Source organism: Saccopteryx leptura, chromosome 12 (assembly GCF_036850995.1).
Source record: "Saccopteryx leptura isolate mSacLep1 chromosome 12, mSacLep1_pri_phased_curated, whole genome shotgun sequence".
NCBI classification, from domain to species: domain Eukaryota; kingdom Metazoa; phylum Chordata; class Mammalia; order Chiroptera; family Emballonuridae; genus Saccopteryx; species Saccopteryx leptura.
Window position 1 is genome coordinate 15829747 of NC_089514.1, and position 17796 is coordinate 15847542.

The 17796-nt window shown below is 37.1% G+C and overlaps 1 protein-coding gene across 7 annotated transcripts in view; it reads right to left on the reverse strand.

The window, feature by feature from the left end:
- Window positions 1–808: 808 nt before the first annotated feature.
- PALS2 (protein associated with LIN7 2, MAGUK p55 family member) overlaps window positions 809–17796 on the reverse strand; it is a 79892-nt gene continuing 62904 nt past the window's right edge. For 5 of the 7 annotated variants that reach the window (XM_066354246.1, XM_066354245.1, XM_066354242.1 and 2 more), the window contains 7 exons: window positions 16955–17086; window positions 15012–15111; window positions 14609–14677; window positions 12911–13072; window positions 7391–7593; window positions 5970–6098; window positions 809–5363 (listed from right to left, as the gene is read on the reverse strand). In XM_066354246.1, the coding sequence (XP_066210343.1) occupies window positions 5187–5363; window positions 5970–6098; window positions 7391–7593; window positions 12911–13072; window positions 14609–14677; window positions 15012–15111; window positions 16955–17086 (972 nt within the window). In that variant the 3' untranslated portion in view covers window positions 809–5186. The remainder of the gene's footprint in view (window positions 5364–5969; window positions 6099–7390; window positions 7594–12910; window positions 13073–14608; window positions 14678–15011; window positions 15112–16954; window positions 17087–17796) is intronic. The other 2 variants (XR_010747534.1, XM_066354244.1) reach the window with 2 other exon arrangements.

Consider the following 17796-nt stretch of genomic DNA (forward strand, 5'->3'; position numbering starts at 1 on the left):
GTTAAAAAAACCAAGAGAACCATCGCTTCTGACCGACTTTCATGTGTGGAGGCAAGTCAGGTACCACTACAACCTTGCATATCAGCCAGCCAATGGCCGTGATGCAAGGAGAAAGAGAATGTAACCAAAACGTGTTCACGTCTGATTAGAGGTCCACGGATGACCTAACTGTGAATGTGTCTCCCTATTAAGACAGAAACCTTTAAAATTTAACCCTATCAGTTAAACAATAGGGGCGAGCAAGTGGTGATAAATTCCAGGCATGAGAATAGGTAGGCAGCTTCCAGGGGCAAAGACCAGCGTGTCTTCTGATGTAAGAGTACTGAATTGCTCGCTTAAATTTGACTTGTGAGTGGTCCTGTTGGCAGCAAGGACTTGCTAAGGGTTTTAAGACTTGCAGTGGGATTCTAATTAAAATGGACCCCCACCCCAGGACCACTGAGTGAGGGACCAGACTCTTCCAGGCTGGAAAGATGTCCTCAAAGCTGTTGAGATTCCTGAATGGTGTGCACTATTTCCTGTTACCTCCGAAATAGTAGTAAAGAATGAAAAGATAACTAACCTCGATGTAACTGAATACATATAAATAAATGGACAAAGTAACCAAATAAAGACTTTCTAGTTTAGCATCTACCACATCAGAATTACAAATTCTTGTAATTTAAGCTGAAGACAATATTAAGTTAGCCTTATTTAACAAATGGAATATTAAAAGTAAAGGGATGATAAATTTTACCAAAGCTCACATGGTCAGGAGTCAGAATTAGGATCTCAGTAGAAGTATACCATCTTTTTTCCCCCCAAAGGGGAGTATTTTTAAAAAAGTAGTGCAGTGTATTGCAGAAATACAAACTAAGCTTTTAAATTCTTACCTTAGAAATTTGATATCATCATTTCCTTCCCTTTTTGGTGGATTAAGGGCTCATTTTTGAGTCTGTGCACTAAATCATTTGAGGAACACAGAAAGTAACATGACAAATTATGGGAAATATTTTAAAAATGAGTAAGACTTGAAGCTAACAGAAATGCATTTACAAAATAATCTTACCTTAAAAAACTATAGAATTGTTATCTTCCTCAGGTATACAATGTATATTTACATAAAAACTGATACAATGCTGAATTATTAGTCAATGGTACTCCTAAATTTGTGAATATTTACTTGTACTATATACAATAATCCTATCATTTAAAATACTGAGTTTGCCCAAGAATGCAAGGTACGCTGCAGATGTAATTACATGCATTCTCACAACACATCCTTTGGAACAAGAGGAGGCCAGGTACCCTAATCTCTAATCCTGAAGCCTCTCCCAGGTGCATTAGAAGATTTAAATATTTCCCAAGAGGTTTCCATCTAGGACTTTCCTTTTTCCTTAAGGAAATTAAGTTAGAATGTTAATTTTATGGGCTTAATACTTTATTTAGTTTTCAAAACAGATATTAGTATCTGACTCAAGGTTAAAACCAAAGCCCTTTCAAACAATGTAAAGAAAGTTCCAGAATGTGTAAAAATTTGGGAGTAATTAAAAATTTAAGCTGGCACCCTGACCTCTGTCTTTCTGCCTCCCAAACTGTGGGGAATAAATTTTTGTTTATATGCCAAAAACAAAACAAAACAAAAAAGTTATTATTACATGGTGAATATATTTAGTTTTATTCATGTATTTTGGAAGAATTTTACATATTCTACACATGGCTGTATATATATCTATCTATTTAATATAGATATATATGTATTTTATATTATATATATATGGCAACTCAAATATTTAAAAAATGACTTGCTATCTATATACATAAGATTTCAGAATTGCTTTTTCCATATTTAGTATAAAGGTTCATTACTACAAAATTATTGGCTCTCTAGCCTGTAATTTCTGGAAAATGGAGTGTTGTTTCAGAAGTCGTAAAAGCACAATGTTAACCATATTATTTTGACCAATTTTCAATCTTTTTGTTCCATGTTTACCAATTCAAAATAATTGTACCTAGTTCTATGGCTATCCATCTTGAAACTCAACCCCAGTCACGATCATGACACTTATACATAAAAATAAAAACCAATTTAATAAAATTTTAAAGTAAAGATCACCTTTTATTGTTATTGGGATATTATGGTCAAAGCAGCTAGTATCATAGCCAAAATCTGTAATGCCACATTATTGTATTTTATTGCTAGTTTGCATTTCCTAAATTTGTATTTAGCAAATTAATCAATTTGTTCTTTTAGGAAAAACTTGTCCTTGTAAGCAATTACAAATTAATTTGACTGGATTCTAGATTCTAGGGTTCAGGCTACTATTGTGGTCATACTGGCTTTATGATAACGGTTTTCAGTAAGCTGTGTTCAGTGGTCATACTGGCTTTATGATAACAGTTTTCAGTAAGCTGTGTTCAGTGGTCATACTGGCTTTATGATAACGGTTTTCAGTAAGCTGTGTTCAGCAACTGTATAGTTAGAGTTGGCGAAAGTAAACCCAGTCCTGATGTACTGGATATCTGATCTATTACCCAAGCATCACACAGAAACTGAGACTGCATAATCAAGGCATGGCTGTAATAAAGGTGACATTCTACTTACGGCACATCACATACATTCCTTTAGTTAGGGTTAGATACCTATCCAGAGACATCCTCTCTGGGTATTTGTACATTTATTTGAAAATGAAAAAAATATATATATTTAGTCGTATATAAATTAGTCACGCCCTGAATGCTGAATGCGGACACTCACCTGCCACAAGGAATCTGCAGGTGCATGAATGTCCTGGCTGGCACATCATGTTTACAAAAGCATAAGCGTGTGTGTGTTTTAACTATTACCAATTGTTCAACATCACTTTAAACCATTTTCTCTCCGGTAAAGCTAATTGTGCTGGCCCTTTCCCCAAAGAGAAGCTCCCGTTTCTTTGATCATAACTATCCCTTCGCTGCTGCAGGGAGGGTCCCAGGGCCGCCGGGACTCCTTGCCCAGTACAGCTCTGCCAGTTCCTGCAGACTCAGGCAGGACTGGAGTTTCAAGTTCAATGACTCTTGATTGAGAGAAAATGAACTTGTCTAAATGTCTTCTGTTCAACTCTGGAATCGGCTGAAATGAACTAAACTGCACTGTTTTATTTCATATTAGGAGAGATCTAGTATGTGTGAACGAAGTAGTTGGAGATGAGTACCACTTATAATAGAAATAACTCTTTTATGTGTAGGTCATTTTCTAAATTATACGCGTTTTTATACCATAGGATAAAGCTAAAAATACATGATGTAAAAAGCATCTCTATTTTGCCAAGGTAGTTGAAATAATTTATGGATAAACTGTGCTGCTACAAGGATCCCAAAGCTGTTCAAAAATGAAGGCACACCAGAGAATGTGGAAACACAACTTCTCTTCAGATTTAGAGTGCTGAGAGTCATAGACACCTCAACACTGTGCTTTGATTCATGTTGCTCTGAGAAGCCAATCATGTGATGTAAATATACAGTTAAAAAGTTACCAAAGTTATTAAAAGAGTGTGATTCAGTTTGCCACAAATTTCCTATCCCAGGACAAAGACTGTGAATTTGTGTTCTGGATATGAAATTCTGGAATCAAAAAATACCTACGGGTTTCCAATCTTAACAATACAGCAATTTGAGTTTTATTTCATTGTGAAAAGATTTAAAACAAAGCGTGTGTCCTACTCACCATGCACTTCCTCCTGCCAGCCCTCCCACGGGCATTCCACGTGACGGTCTGGTGTGGGGAAGACAAGTTCAGCCACCAGGTGTCTGGTGCCGCCACCAAAGACAATCACCGACATTTAATTGCCTAACCCTTTAAGTGTGAGTCCTGTGTATGTGAAGAGCTAGCAATATAAAATATGTTTGACTTAGTTTAATGACAAGTTGCATCTCTGAATACATTTTAGGAAGAGTTTATACCAATCAAGAATCCTTAAAGGAAGGTATTATCTGAGGTGAATTCTGGAAATCTGCATAAGTTAGCACATCTAGAAGAGAACTGTTTTCCTAATCATTAAACAAAAAGTGCATTTCCTTACAAAACATAAAAAAAATTACTTAATATATATTATATAATACATACACTGTACATATTATATAATGTATATATTATATATAGATAAAACAGCTGACAATTATTTCCAAATTTTGAAAATCATTCAATGGATTGGGTTCTCAACACAACAAATCAAACAAATACCTTAATGCTCATATCATATTAATACTTTAAAAATCACACAGACTGTTTACAACCCTCCTCCCCAAAAACTGCAACTCAGAGGCATTCTTAAGCATCACAGAAATATGCAGAGGCATGATACATTTGCTGACCACATTGTAATAAAAGACTGTGTAAAGAAGCAGGTCCATTTTTGTCAGAAGGTTTTACCTGTGAGAACTAATCAACGGGAAGTGTCCGTCCGCTGTGAGGTCTTACAGAGCGCGGTCTCTGAGCCTGCCTGACCTCGCGTGCTGTGTACGTTTTAACCTAACGTCAGCCTGTCTTTGCAACAACGGAGGATGCAAGGTATTGCTCTACATTCTTTCCACTAAAGATAGAATGGGGGGGGCAGTATGTCTGTATAAGTCCGAACGGACAGTCATACACCTCCGAAATAACAAAACGGTGCAGCACTGAGCAGACTTCTGATGTCAGGTTTGGATGGCAGGAGACTTGCGGTTGTCCTGACATTGAAGCTCAGCTTCTGTAAGAAATTCTATTAGGAAAGAAGGCCAACTCTTTTCTCCCGATCAGAGTAACTGGGTCTTCACTCGTTAATTACTGAACTAAATGACAACTTTACAAAACTATTTCAAGTATTCATTATCACAGTGAAAATGTGAGACCAATGTTCGAATGAATGAGTTGAAAATTCCCATGATGAAACAGGCAAGGGTACTAAATCAAAACATATACAAAATGCTTCAACGCATTTCTTTATGTGATATGAATAGATTGTCCATAAAAAGTTAGAAAAATTAAGATAAATTATATATTAGTACACCTTCCCAACCACATTTTCTATAAAAATTCAGAATAGAGTACTGGTATTTCAATCTACACAGTAAAAATGCCTGGGTCTTGGTGAGATCTTCTATCTGTGCACATATTCTCACAGTAGAAGGTTGATTTGTTGTAGTCACTTTCTAAAAGTTGTATTTTAATTGCGACTCTTATGGAATCATCAATAAACCCAGCTGATGGGGACCCACTGTGGCTCCATTCTCAGTTTCTCTATGGCAGTTTGTAGTTTCTCAAAGGCTTTGTCTAGATTGTCGTTTACGATGATCAAATCAAAATAGTGGTTGTACGCTCTCTGAATTCGTGCACTTTCATCCACTGTTTTCTTCAAGTCCGAGTCCTGTCGAAGAGTTTTAGAAGGATGTTTTTATTATAATGTAGATTTACCTGCTCACACGCCACTCAAAGTGAACATAAGAAATAAGTAGGTTGGAAATTGTTTTATTGTGATTCTGATATTAACTTTCAGAGTCTACACAGAGTGTTAAAAAAGGCATGACCTCCTGTTCCTACACCTGTCTTTCCAGCTACATTCATGTGTGTGTTTACAAGGATCCTGGATCTTTTGTTTCATTAATATTAGGGTAAGATTCCTAATTGAAAGACTGCTGACAATAATCTTAGGGTGAAATCTAACGTAACAGATTTTTATATTGTGGACTTTAGTGTTTTTCAACCACCCGTCTGCAAAAGAGTTAACCGCCCTGATGCCGTATGAAGATTATAGAGGTTAAATAAAAACCCTGTAATCCTGAATCTGACTGGGAAGTAGCACTATGAATTCACAACAGTTTCCTTCAAACACACATACAAAACAACTTACTTTCTAGCTGTCTCGTGTCTATTTCATATATATGATTATGTAGAATCAAACATGCTCAAAAGGGAAGGAAAAGGACACCTTCTAGGAGGAAGGAATATTGCCCGCCTAGAAAGAACGGCTCACCGTCAGCAGCTTGGTCGTGATGCCAGCGTCCACCACGGCCTTGTGCATGGCGCGCAGCGTCTCCAGTTCCGGAGCCGCGATGAAGACCACGTAGGGCATGAACTCGGACGTCCTCAGCACTTTCAGGGCCTGCACGGAAGCACAGTTACACACCGACTTATACTGGACTTAAGTTTTACTAAGTAACCATAGTCTGTCCGCTCCCTGTCTTGCTGAGGAGTAAGGATGTGGTTTAACACTGGCCCCGCATAGGTCCCTCTGACCCCACACAGACAGCACTTCCCAAAGCAGCGATCCTCCGACCCGGCTCACTTCTCTGTGATCCTCGTGAACAGGGGAAGGCATTAAACTTACTGGAAGACTCAAAAATCATCGAGAATGATATGCTTTCTATTTTCTATGTTAACTGTAGAATTCTGTGAATACTGAAAAAGCCAGAAATAATCTCAGTCTATTAATTGGAGAGTGGTTATGTATATAAATCAATATATATCTGTATTATAAAATACTATGTGGCAATTGCAAATATTATAAAAGAAGCTCTAAAATAACTGACATGAAAAGATCTTCAAGTAATACTGTTTAATGAAAAAAGCTAAAGAATCTGTATAGAATTTTCCCATCTATGTAAAGTCAACAGAAATAGAAAACCCATTATGTTATATATATATGTATATATGTGTACATATCATATATCTTTCTTTTCTTCTTTTTAACTTATGGTATAATAAACAGACAGAAGGATACACACCAACCTCAGTAATATGTCCCCCTGAGTAGGGAAGTGAGGGGTTGAGTACAGAAGGACGGGAAGGGGTCAGCGAGACAGACCCGGAATGAGAATGAAATGAATGTGTGTGTGTGTGTGTGTGTGTGTGTGTGTGTGTGTGTGTGTGTGTATGTGTGTGTGTGTTGGTGGGCAAGGGTGTTGACTTCAAATTTTTATTCTCACTTTAAATCTAAAAATTTTTTCAATTACAGTTTACATTCAATATTATTTTGTATTAGTTTCAGGTGTACAATCATGTACTTTACAAATACTATACAAAGTGTCCCCCTGGTATTTCCAGTACCCGACTGGCACCGGGCAGAGTTATCACAATACTGTTTCTATTTCCTATGCTATACTTTACATCCCCATGACTATTTTGCAGCCTAGTTTAAAATTAAAATTTAACATTTCCTAATGTATGCATTTATATATTACCTGGGCAAGTAAATAAATATTAAACATCTTTCACATTTCTAGTACCTGGCTAATTGATCAGAGATTTATTTAACTAGTATGGGTGCATAATAAAGTTCTCTATCACCAACAGGCAATGGAGGGAAAGAGCTACCTTCACAATCTCAAAACAAAACAAAAAAACTCCCACAGGAAATAAAATTTAAAAAACAGCTCTGGAATCCACACAGCTTACTTGAGGGTTGACATCCAAAATGCAAGTTCGCCCCGTCTGGACAACTTCAAGAATAGAATCGATCTTGGTTCCATAGAGATTCCCTTCATATTCCCCATGTTCCAAGTATTTCCCAGCCTTAATATCGGCTTCCATCTCCGATCGTGACACGAATTTATATGCCTGGCCGTCTTTTTCATCTTCCCTTGGTTTCCGCGAGGTAACTAAATAAAAATGTTGAGAAGTCATACAAAGAGAATGCAGGATATTAGAAATAGACTAAAATAAACAGAGTAGCTTAAGATTTGTCCATTTAGTGTGTACGGCTAACTCTGGCTGGCTCCCTATTTTTTAGAAAAAGTTTTACTGGACTAATGGCTTCACCTATGGTTTCATTTGTTTTACACTAGCGCAGCAGTTGCTACAGAGACTAGATGACCTGCAAAACCTAAAATATTTACTATGTGGCCCTTGAGTAAAATAGTTTGCTGATCCCTGATCTACAGGAACGTTTTAGAAGGTAGTCCTCAATATACACTTTGTAACCCAAAAATTGCTTTATAAGGTAGGTTTGAAACTCAAAATGTAATTGCCTGGGAGCAAAGTCCCTACATTTAAATTCTTAATTATGGTGAATCCTAGTAAGTGTGAGGCATGTGATTGTCTTTCCCAGCTGACCAGCACTCCTCTTCTCCTTAAGGAACATCAATTACATCCTTTCTTTACACTTGAACATTTCCTAATTGAGTGCTCAGCAATTGAGCAAAGTTCTCTTATTCTTAGTTGGTATTATCAATTTTCTGAAGTGCAATTTAACCCACAAGTTATCTATCCTTTATCTCCTCTTGACACTTTCATTTCAGCTTCCTGCTTATTGGTAATCCTAAAGGTTGTTCTATTTTGTGCTTTCGTGGTGGAGCTAGCCACCTCAACACTGTTAAGGTCTATCAAGTTTCTCTACTCTGATCTGATGTGTACTCTTGCTGAGAGAATGAGAATAAGTAGACCAAGTCAAAATTTAGATTGTTTTGTCTGATATTTTAGAGCTCGAAATACTTTCAGAGACATACGACTTCTCTGCAACTTGGGCCATGCTAGGAATGGACTATAATAACCCTTCAAACTATTGCAAAGGTGCCGAGTTAAGTACTCCCTGCCAGCTTGTTACTACTAGCTTGGAGGAAGAGAAGGAGAGCAGAGTTTTACCACCGTCGGTCTGTCAGAAACTTCATGCCTGTCTGTGAAAGAGTTAACCGCCCCGATGTATGAAGATTAGAGTCTATAATCATTGGGTGTTTCACAGAACTAGAACAAATATTCCAAAATTTATGTGGAACCACAAAAGACCCCAAATAAGAACAGGTTGGTGGAATCATGTTACCAGGTAAGACTAGACTATACATTTATATGGATAAATGTAACTGAATAGAGCGCCCAGGAATAAACTCATACCTTTATGGTCAATTAATATTTGACAAAGGAGGCAAGAACATACAATGGGGAAGAGATAGCCTATTCGATAAATGGTGTTGGGAAAATTGGACAAATACTGTGCCAAAAAAAAAAAGGATACCACATATAAATAAACTCAAAATGGATTCAAGACTTAAATGTAAAACTCAATACCCTAAAACTCCTAGAAGAAAACATAGGCAAGTAAATACTCAGACATTTCTCTTAGTACTATTACTTTCTGATATATCACCTCGGGCAAAAGAAACAAAAGAAAAAAATAAACAAATGGGACTACATCAAATTAAAAGGTTTTGGCACAAAAAAGGAAACCATCAAAAATGAAAAGACAACTCACTGAATGGAAGAACATATTTGCCAATGATATATCTGATAAGCGGTCAATATTCAAACAATCCGATTAAAAACCGAGCAAAGGACTGAATAGACATTCTCTAAAGAGGACATACAGATTGCCAATAGACATATGAAAAGATTCTCAATGTCACTTATCAGCAGAGAGATAGAGATGCATATTAAAACCACAATGAGGTATCATCTCATACCAGTCAGAATGGCTATCATCAATAAATCAATAAACAAGTGTTGGCGAGGATGTGGAGAAAAGGGGGCTCTTGTGCACTGTTGGTGAGGATGCAGATTGGTGCAGCCACTGTGCAAAACAGAATGGAGTTTCCTCAAAGAGTTAAAAATGGAACTGCCTTATGATCCAGTAATCCGCTTTTGGGAATATATCCCAAGAAACCTGAAACACTGATTTGAAAGAACATATGTACCCCTATATTCACTGCAGTGTTATTTATAATAGCCAAGATTTGGAAGGGGCCCAAGTGTTCATCAGTAGATGAGCGGATAAAAAAGCTGTGCTACATTTACACAGTGGAATGCTACTTGGCCACACACACACACATACACACGCAAAAAAAAAAACCCAGTCTTACCTTTTGGGTCAGCATGGAAGGACCTGGAGAATATTACGCTAAGTGAAATAAGCCAACTAGAGAAAGACAACTACCATATGATTTTCACTTATATGTGGACTCTAATGAACAAAATGGACTCATAGATAACAGAGAACAGACCTACAGCTGTCAGAGGGAAGGGGGCTGGGGGGCTGAGTGAAGAAGGTGAAGGTACTGAGCAAAACCAAACACCCTCATAGAGACAACAGTGTGGTGATCACCAGAGAAGAGGGGGTGGGGGGAAGGGGAGGGTAGGGGGGATGACTGGTGATGGAAGGAGACTCGGCTGTGGGTGGTGAACACACACTGCAACATACAGATGATGTGTTACAGAATTGTACACTTGACACTATATAATTTTACTAACCAATGTCAGCACGGTTAATAAAATTTTTAAGAAAATTGGAACCTTCATACATTGCTGGGAGTGTAAAATGATACTGCCACAGCGGAAAAACAATGTGGAAGTTTCTCAAAAGGTTAAAAAGAGTCATTATGTAACCTACCAATTCCTTTCCTAGGTAGATGCCTGAGAAAAGTAAAACACAATGTTCACATGAATAATCTGTACACAAATGTTAATACCAGCATTATTCATTATAGTTAAAAAATAGAGCAATCCAACTGCCCATCTCCTGTTGAACAGATAAACAAAATGTGGCATAGCCATATAACAGAATATCATTTAGCAATAAAAAGAAACTAAGTCTTGAGACCTCCTATAACATGAATGAACCTTGAGAACTTTGTTATATCAAGAAGCCTTTCACAAAACACCACATATTGTATAACTGCATTTCTATGAAATGTCCAGACAGGCAAATTTATTTTGACAGAACACTAATCATCAACACAATGAGTTAAAAAATATGCACACAAAGGCACGTTATTAAATTTCAAAATTACTGTAAAACAACAGAATAGAACAAAAGAGCCTGAATATCTGTGAAAGAAAAATCAGGTCATGTATGAGATAACAATAATTAGAATGACAATGAACTTCTTAGTAGAACTAGATTCAAGAACATCTTTTGAGTTTCACAATCTAGAATTTCTATTCTCCGCTAAATAATCCATGAAAAAAGGGCAGAAAATACACATCTTCAAGTACAAAGGTGCAAAAATTACACACCCTACACGGTTTCTCGTGAAGGTACAGGAGGATGTGCCCAGCAGAACGGCCAGGAACTAAGAAGAGCGAGGTCCAGGAACAACAGCGGCAACCCAGCAGACAACGAGGGGGAAGTGGGCGTGGCCGCGGTGTGCCCCTGCGCGGTGCGACGGGGCGGGCGCTCACAGAGGTTCTGAGACTGAGGTCTCCCAGAGAAAAGACATGAAATAATAGACAAGCGAGCCTTGGGTCTAACACAAAACCATACAGAAAAAAAATCAAGCTCAAGAGAAGAATAAAACAGGTATCTAATGATTGCTGGATGTGCGAAGAGGATGAGGCTGTCCAAGAAAGTAAAACTGAATTAACTGAAACTAGAGCTGTCTACATTGGGAGGGTCGTCAGGAAGGCAACAGGTGAGGCCCACACTGGATAAGGCAAGAAACAGCAGAATGAGGACTATCAGAAAAAACAGCAAAAGGAAAAAAAAGCAGCTGGTTTTGGTAAGCAGGCCCGAGTGGGGGTAGAGGAAAACGGGGAGTTGTTTTTTCTGTTATATGTGTTTACGAATTACAGTGGTACCTTGAGATACAAACAGACCAACATACAAATTTTTTTTTTAAGATACGAGCTGTGACTCGGTCTGTATTTTTGTTCGAGATCCGAGCGAAATTCTGAGATCCGAGTTGTGATTCAGGAAGCTGCCGCTTAGTTGGCACGTTGGCGCACGGGTCCAGTATTGACTGACTTACGAGCTTGGTTACAGAATGAATTAAATTTGTATCTCAAGGTACCACTGTACTTGATTAAAATGCTGTACATTTCGTAATTTGATAAAAATAAAATACACTGACCACAGTGAGGTTTTTATAACTACTTAGCTAGGATGCGTCTGAGGTGAGTGATCCTCAGGGCCTACAATGGAACCCAAAGCCCTGCCCTGAGGGACTGCAAACAGCACTTGGGGGCAAGGATAAGATTACTCCCCAACCAACCCCTGAGAACCTGGGCAGTAAGATTACTTATTGAGAATTAAACCTCAAAACAAACTGGAAGAAGCAGAGAAACTTCAAACTTCATCTAAAGAGAGATGAGTGATGTTGGGCTAAGACTAGACTCAGGACGGCTTAAAGGGATATACCTAAAGAAACACGGTATTAATCAAAAACAGGGCTTATTCAGCGACAGAAGCACAGAAAGAAGATTCATAAAGGCAACAACTGCATGTCTTCTGCATTTTAGGCCCTAAATTTTAGGAGACAGAGCATAAATTCCCACAATTTAAGGCTCCTGGGTCCTTAAACTACTGACAAATATGTATTACAATAAGTCAGTGATAGCATCTAACTTGGTGATCTCATTCCATTCTCAACAAGCATACTTCTGACATCATTACTGAACTTTCCACGTACATATGCAAACAGGGAAAGAGTACAAAAATAATAAAACAAGTGTTTGGTTCACTTAACGGTTATACGTCCCATTAGTATCATTTTATTTTATGTATCAATGTTTGAGACTAGAATTAAGGCTGCGTGCTCTGGAAGACGAATCACTCTCGCTCCACTATCAGAAACTAGGCTTACACCCTGCGGGGTTGCACACACTAACAGAGGGGCTGCCACACTGAGAAGCGCCTGAGCATCCAGCTGGCTTCTCCCTCTTCTTGACATTCAAGTGGGTGAAAAATACATTATTCAGATAGACATCAGACGGAAAAGAAAATACAAAGTTAATGCTGATTTTGCCACAACTCTTAATACCTGTATCTAACAAACATTTCTGGACCGAAGGCTGGGAGCAGCATCTGCCGCTAGGCAGCAGGCTGACGGGAACACGTGCTATTGCAAGACAGCTGCAGAGTATTTTTCAATGTCTTCTATTTGTTTGTTTTCACTGACACGATAAAAAGTTATTTGGGAATACAGATAATAATCTGACCCCACTTTCATTCTCCTGCCACTTAAACAGCAAAGAAAACGCAGAGAAACTTACATGGCACTGTAGTTCCAAATCTAGTGGGATTCAGCACGATGAACCTGTTTTTCAAGCTCCTTCGTCCCACACCTTGAGCGCCTATTAATACTAATGTCTTTCTCTGGAAGGGAGGCATTTTGGCTACCTCCTCATAGATCTGGATTTCATGACGATCAAATTCTAAGTGGAAAACGAAATGGAAAACATCACATTCAATTGTCTCTTATGTGGACGAGAAGCCTCTGCTATTCTGCTCAGTAATGACTTAGTTCCCTAGAGTCAAACAGCACTTGGGGTGTATTCAGTGCAGATTTGTTTTATTAATTTGGTCAAGTACAAGAGATTATTTTATATTTTGATTTAAACATTTGCTGCCATCCATTTGCTCTTAAGAATTTGTCTAGCTAAGCTAGAAAAATGCCTGTGCTTGCTCCTCATCAGATATTCTATATATTCTATACATGAAACCCTTTTCTTTTCAACTCATGAGTAGAAGTAATTACTTTGATATAAATAATCCAGTGACAAATAATTTATAAAATTTGTTCAGCAAAAAAGTGCATATCAAAGCTGGAGGAGAGCAGTGTAACTAACACTGCTGTTTAAATAAGTTCTTATAGAAGGAATGTGCCCTTCCAGTGACACAAATCAGTAAATATTGTCTTGGTGACTCTGCAAATATCAGTTTGAGTAACACGCATATAGACAACATACTGACATGTACACATTAAGATTCTTAATTTATGTATAAAGCAAACTCTAGGATCCACATTATTTTCAGTGGTAATACACTCCAAAATTATAATCTTAGTTAATGGTAAAATTACAAATTTTCTATTTTGCAGGAAAGCTTTAGGAACATATATTTAATGAACAATAAGGCTAAACTGAGTTTTAATTATTACATTGCCATTTATGGCTACAACTTTCTATCTGTAGTAATAACATTTCTTCCTTAAGTTCTTTTAACAGCAATTCTTCCTTTGCACCATTTTCCCACAGTAGATTTAACCGGTATTAGAGAGGGCATATTTTGTCCTTATGTTATTATAGTGTATTAGTATAGTGTTTCCTGTATAGTATGCTAGTTTATCACCAGTAGAAAGGCAGCTCTAAAGTCAAGAAGTCCTCTGAGCTCGACAATGCCTCTGAGTCAGCTCCAGAGCTGCCGCCCACTCGTGTAAGGTTTCAACTCGAAAGAATTACTATAGTAGTTGTTATATTTATCTTTCCTTAAGTCTAAAATATTTAAAGAAGAATCTTACTAGATCAGATTAAGATTTATCTGGTCAGTACCATCTTCCCAAAAGTACCATGGACAATGTTAGGGCCAAATATATATAGTTGCTTTTAATCATAACTCTTTTAATACTTTCATAAAGGCATTTTGCTCTTTAGAAATGACAAATTACTATCAAAGTTCTCTGATCAAATAGTTTCAATCAGAACATTGTTCCTTTATTATTAGGAGCATCTTCATCAATTCACTGTATTGTAAATTATACTCACAAAATAAAGCACATTGGTAATAGTATAGCATATATACTATCAGGGTTTAAATAATGTCTTTAATATTGTATTTATATACCAACCCCTTGAACTGGGTACTAATCTGAATTATATTCATTGAAAATTACACATTTAGACTTTGTACCACAATGATGAACAGTACAAAGCTATTTCACTTAGACTTCTCAAAAAGGATTGAAAATATACCTGCATTTCTGGTAGTGAGATACATCATCTTTTTCTTTTTTTTGCTACTTAGGGTTCCACAAAAAGGTCCTGAAGGATGACAAGACAAATATAACTGAAACAGATGTCAAAATATCATATGACAAGCTGCCCTGTGGTATTCTATAGGGTGGGAGAATTATCTTCCCAGTGTGGCATCCTAAAAAGCAGAAGGGGCAGTTGAGGCGCTGAATTCTGATACCATATCAGCAGGTGGCAGAAAGGGATCAAAAAGTTTACTTTTGAGAGAGGTACAATAAAGCATATGGGAAGGATTAATTATATATATATATATTACATAAATTTATTTGCTAATTCAGATGAATGAGGCAAAGAAAGGTGGCCACAAAGGACAACTTGTTATGTATTGTGTGGAGCTCATCACCTGAATTGTCCCAGTCTCTTCTAACAAATGCCTTTCTCTTCTCTTCCAGGAACTGGCTTGGAATGAGACCAGCGCTTCCTCCCTCTTTTACATGGCTAGCCTAGAATCAAATTAATGAATTGTATATCTCAGTGACCAAAATTTGAGACAATATTCTTAAAAGTAGGACAAGCAGTTGTCAATGCAAAAATACCACATTTGCTCTGAAAAACTGACCTTGCGATGTAAATGCATGGCATTGTTGAGTTATTTAAACACTTTAACACTGAGGAATCAAATGGCACCTAATTGATCCACCCACCATCTGGTAGGAAAATTTTGGGATCAAAACACAAAAGTAGACAGGTTCGTTAAATTATTAAAACTTTTTACTTATAATACTAAGTCAAAGCACGGAAAGGAATAAATGCTATTTATTCTGTATGTTTACAGAACATTTCTTCTAGCATCCTTCAGTAAACGTATTTACTGTCAGCCTTAATCCTACTTCATTGGGATTTCCTGAGGCCAAATTAAAGAAACAGATGGCGCTGGGAAAAGAGCGAGCGTGTAAGTCACGCTGTCAGCCCTTGGAATACCTGAGAAGCAGCAAGTTTCAAAGAGCTCAAACTTCCACCTACTGTCAAGAAACAAACTTTTAAAATAAAAACCAAAGAAGAGCTAGTTTATTACAGGGGCTGGAGAACCGGCTACTAGTGGCTTAGCCCACAAGTTAGTGACTTTATCCTTACAGACCAGCATTAAAAACCTGGTACACTTTTAGCAATTAAAATCCTGAAAAACAGAATTAAAGGAAGAGACCACAAATGCAAGAAGAAATTGAGATAATAGTGAAAGAAGGAGAAGACTAAGAGATGGCATTCAAAATGTGGGAAAAAAGAAAAACTGAGTAAGTTTGATAAACAAAACAGCCACAGAAGGCAGATTTTTCAAGTGAGCAATCTAAGAAATTCAGTGTAAACCTTGAAATCATTAATCCTATTTACTCATTTCTTAGTTTTCTAACCACATGGACAGCACTTGTACATAACATTATTAAGACTGTTCTCATTTTTGTCATTTATTCTCCTTAGAAGTCAATAAAACTCATTAGAGCTGACGTGCATTCCTGAAATCTCAGTTTAATTTAGAGTTGACTGCTAGGTCCCGGGTCCTTCTCTCTCTCAGGGTGTTTCTGTAATGAGACTCTTGGGCAGTTTAAAGGCGTTAGACTTCCCAATTTGTTAGTTTCTCCCGTTCTGAATACTGTGGTTGTTAGCTGATGTAAAGAATGACAAAAGCAGACATTATGGCCACTAGAGATTTCTGAAAGCTGCAGTAAGGGAAAGAAAAAAGAACACCATTACATAGAACTGGAAAACGGAGGGAGCAAAACACAGTGATAACACATCCTTTCCCACGCACACAGATTGCATCCCTGGTCAAAAACAACGCTGATGATAAAGCACGCCTTTATTTCTCAATAAATGGGAAGAGGTGAGCAAATAGATTTAAAAGCTAAGAGCTTTAAAAAATTGTTGTATTTGCCATGAATGTATGCAGGGAGGGAAGGGAGATGAGAGAAAGGCTATTACAACCACAATAAAAGACTCCTAGTTAAAGCAAAAACAAACCCTGGAAAGGGATGACCCCAAACGAACTGTTCTTTCCCAATTCTGCATCCTTCTGCGATTACCCATGCAGAAAAACCAACTGGTCTAATCCCTAAACCAGAGACAGCATCGCAGGCTAGTTCACTCTGCATTTACAACCAGCAACTCACAAATTCCCCCTTAATTTCATCTTCTGTCCACAAAATTAGCATCCACGACGCAGGAGCGGTTCACACAGGAAAATCGCTGGAACAAATGCTGATTAAGACCTCCTTCCTGAATACTCAGCTATTGGTCTGGTCTAAGAGGAAAGTGAAAAGCAGCGGAGGAAATCCTGAGCCGCGTACTAACCTGCCACCAGTTTGGATCTTCTCTGTTTACAATCTGGAGAATTTCTCCTTTTGAAAACTTCAATCCTGCTTCTTTGCAGGGTATCAGGTTATCATTGTATGGATTATAATCAAAATGACACTTCACAAATACCTAAAGCACACAGAAAAATTAAAAATACTATAGATGTATCATTTGTCACTGGATTTTTGAAATCTTTTTCAAACCACTTTAATTTTATTGTAATGGACAATGTATTTAATACTTGAACGCAGGAACTTGTCTCTCTCCAATAAAAAATTATATATTAAAACATTATTTGGCATCAGAAAAGAAAATATGAAATAAACATTAGCAGCACATTAAAGTTTTGTTTCTATTTTAACATCTAATCTTAAATCAAAAGAGTTTGACAAGCATTTAATTCCACCATTTTATTCATGTGATTTTTCCAACCAACACTGCATAATTTTTATGCAAGCAAATGCTACTTCCTAATTAACATCCTGAAACAATATATGCAGTTGTTTTAAGGCATGTATTTCAGCAATATTAGAAATAAGTTTTTGAAAGGGCTCTGAAGCCAAAATTAAATAATAAAAATTCATGTTAAATTCAGACCAGAAATATATTTAGTAACCTAAAATAATAATAATAATAATAATAAACCCAACTTTTATCCCTGGTAATAAATTTTTTTAAAAATCACTTAGACTTATACTGGCCAACACTAGTGTGGAAAATACTTTCCTGGAATCATCTTGCCCTGATTTAATAATCAGCATTAAATTAATTGTAAGACAAATACTGAAATACCTCTAAACTATTATAAATCTATTTAACTAGATATTTCTTTTAAATCT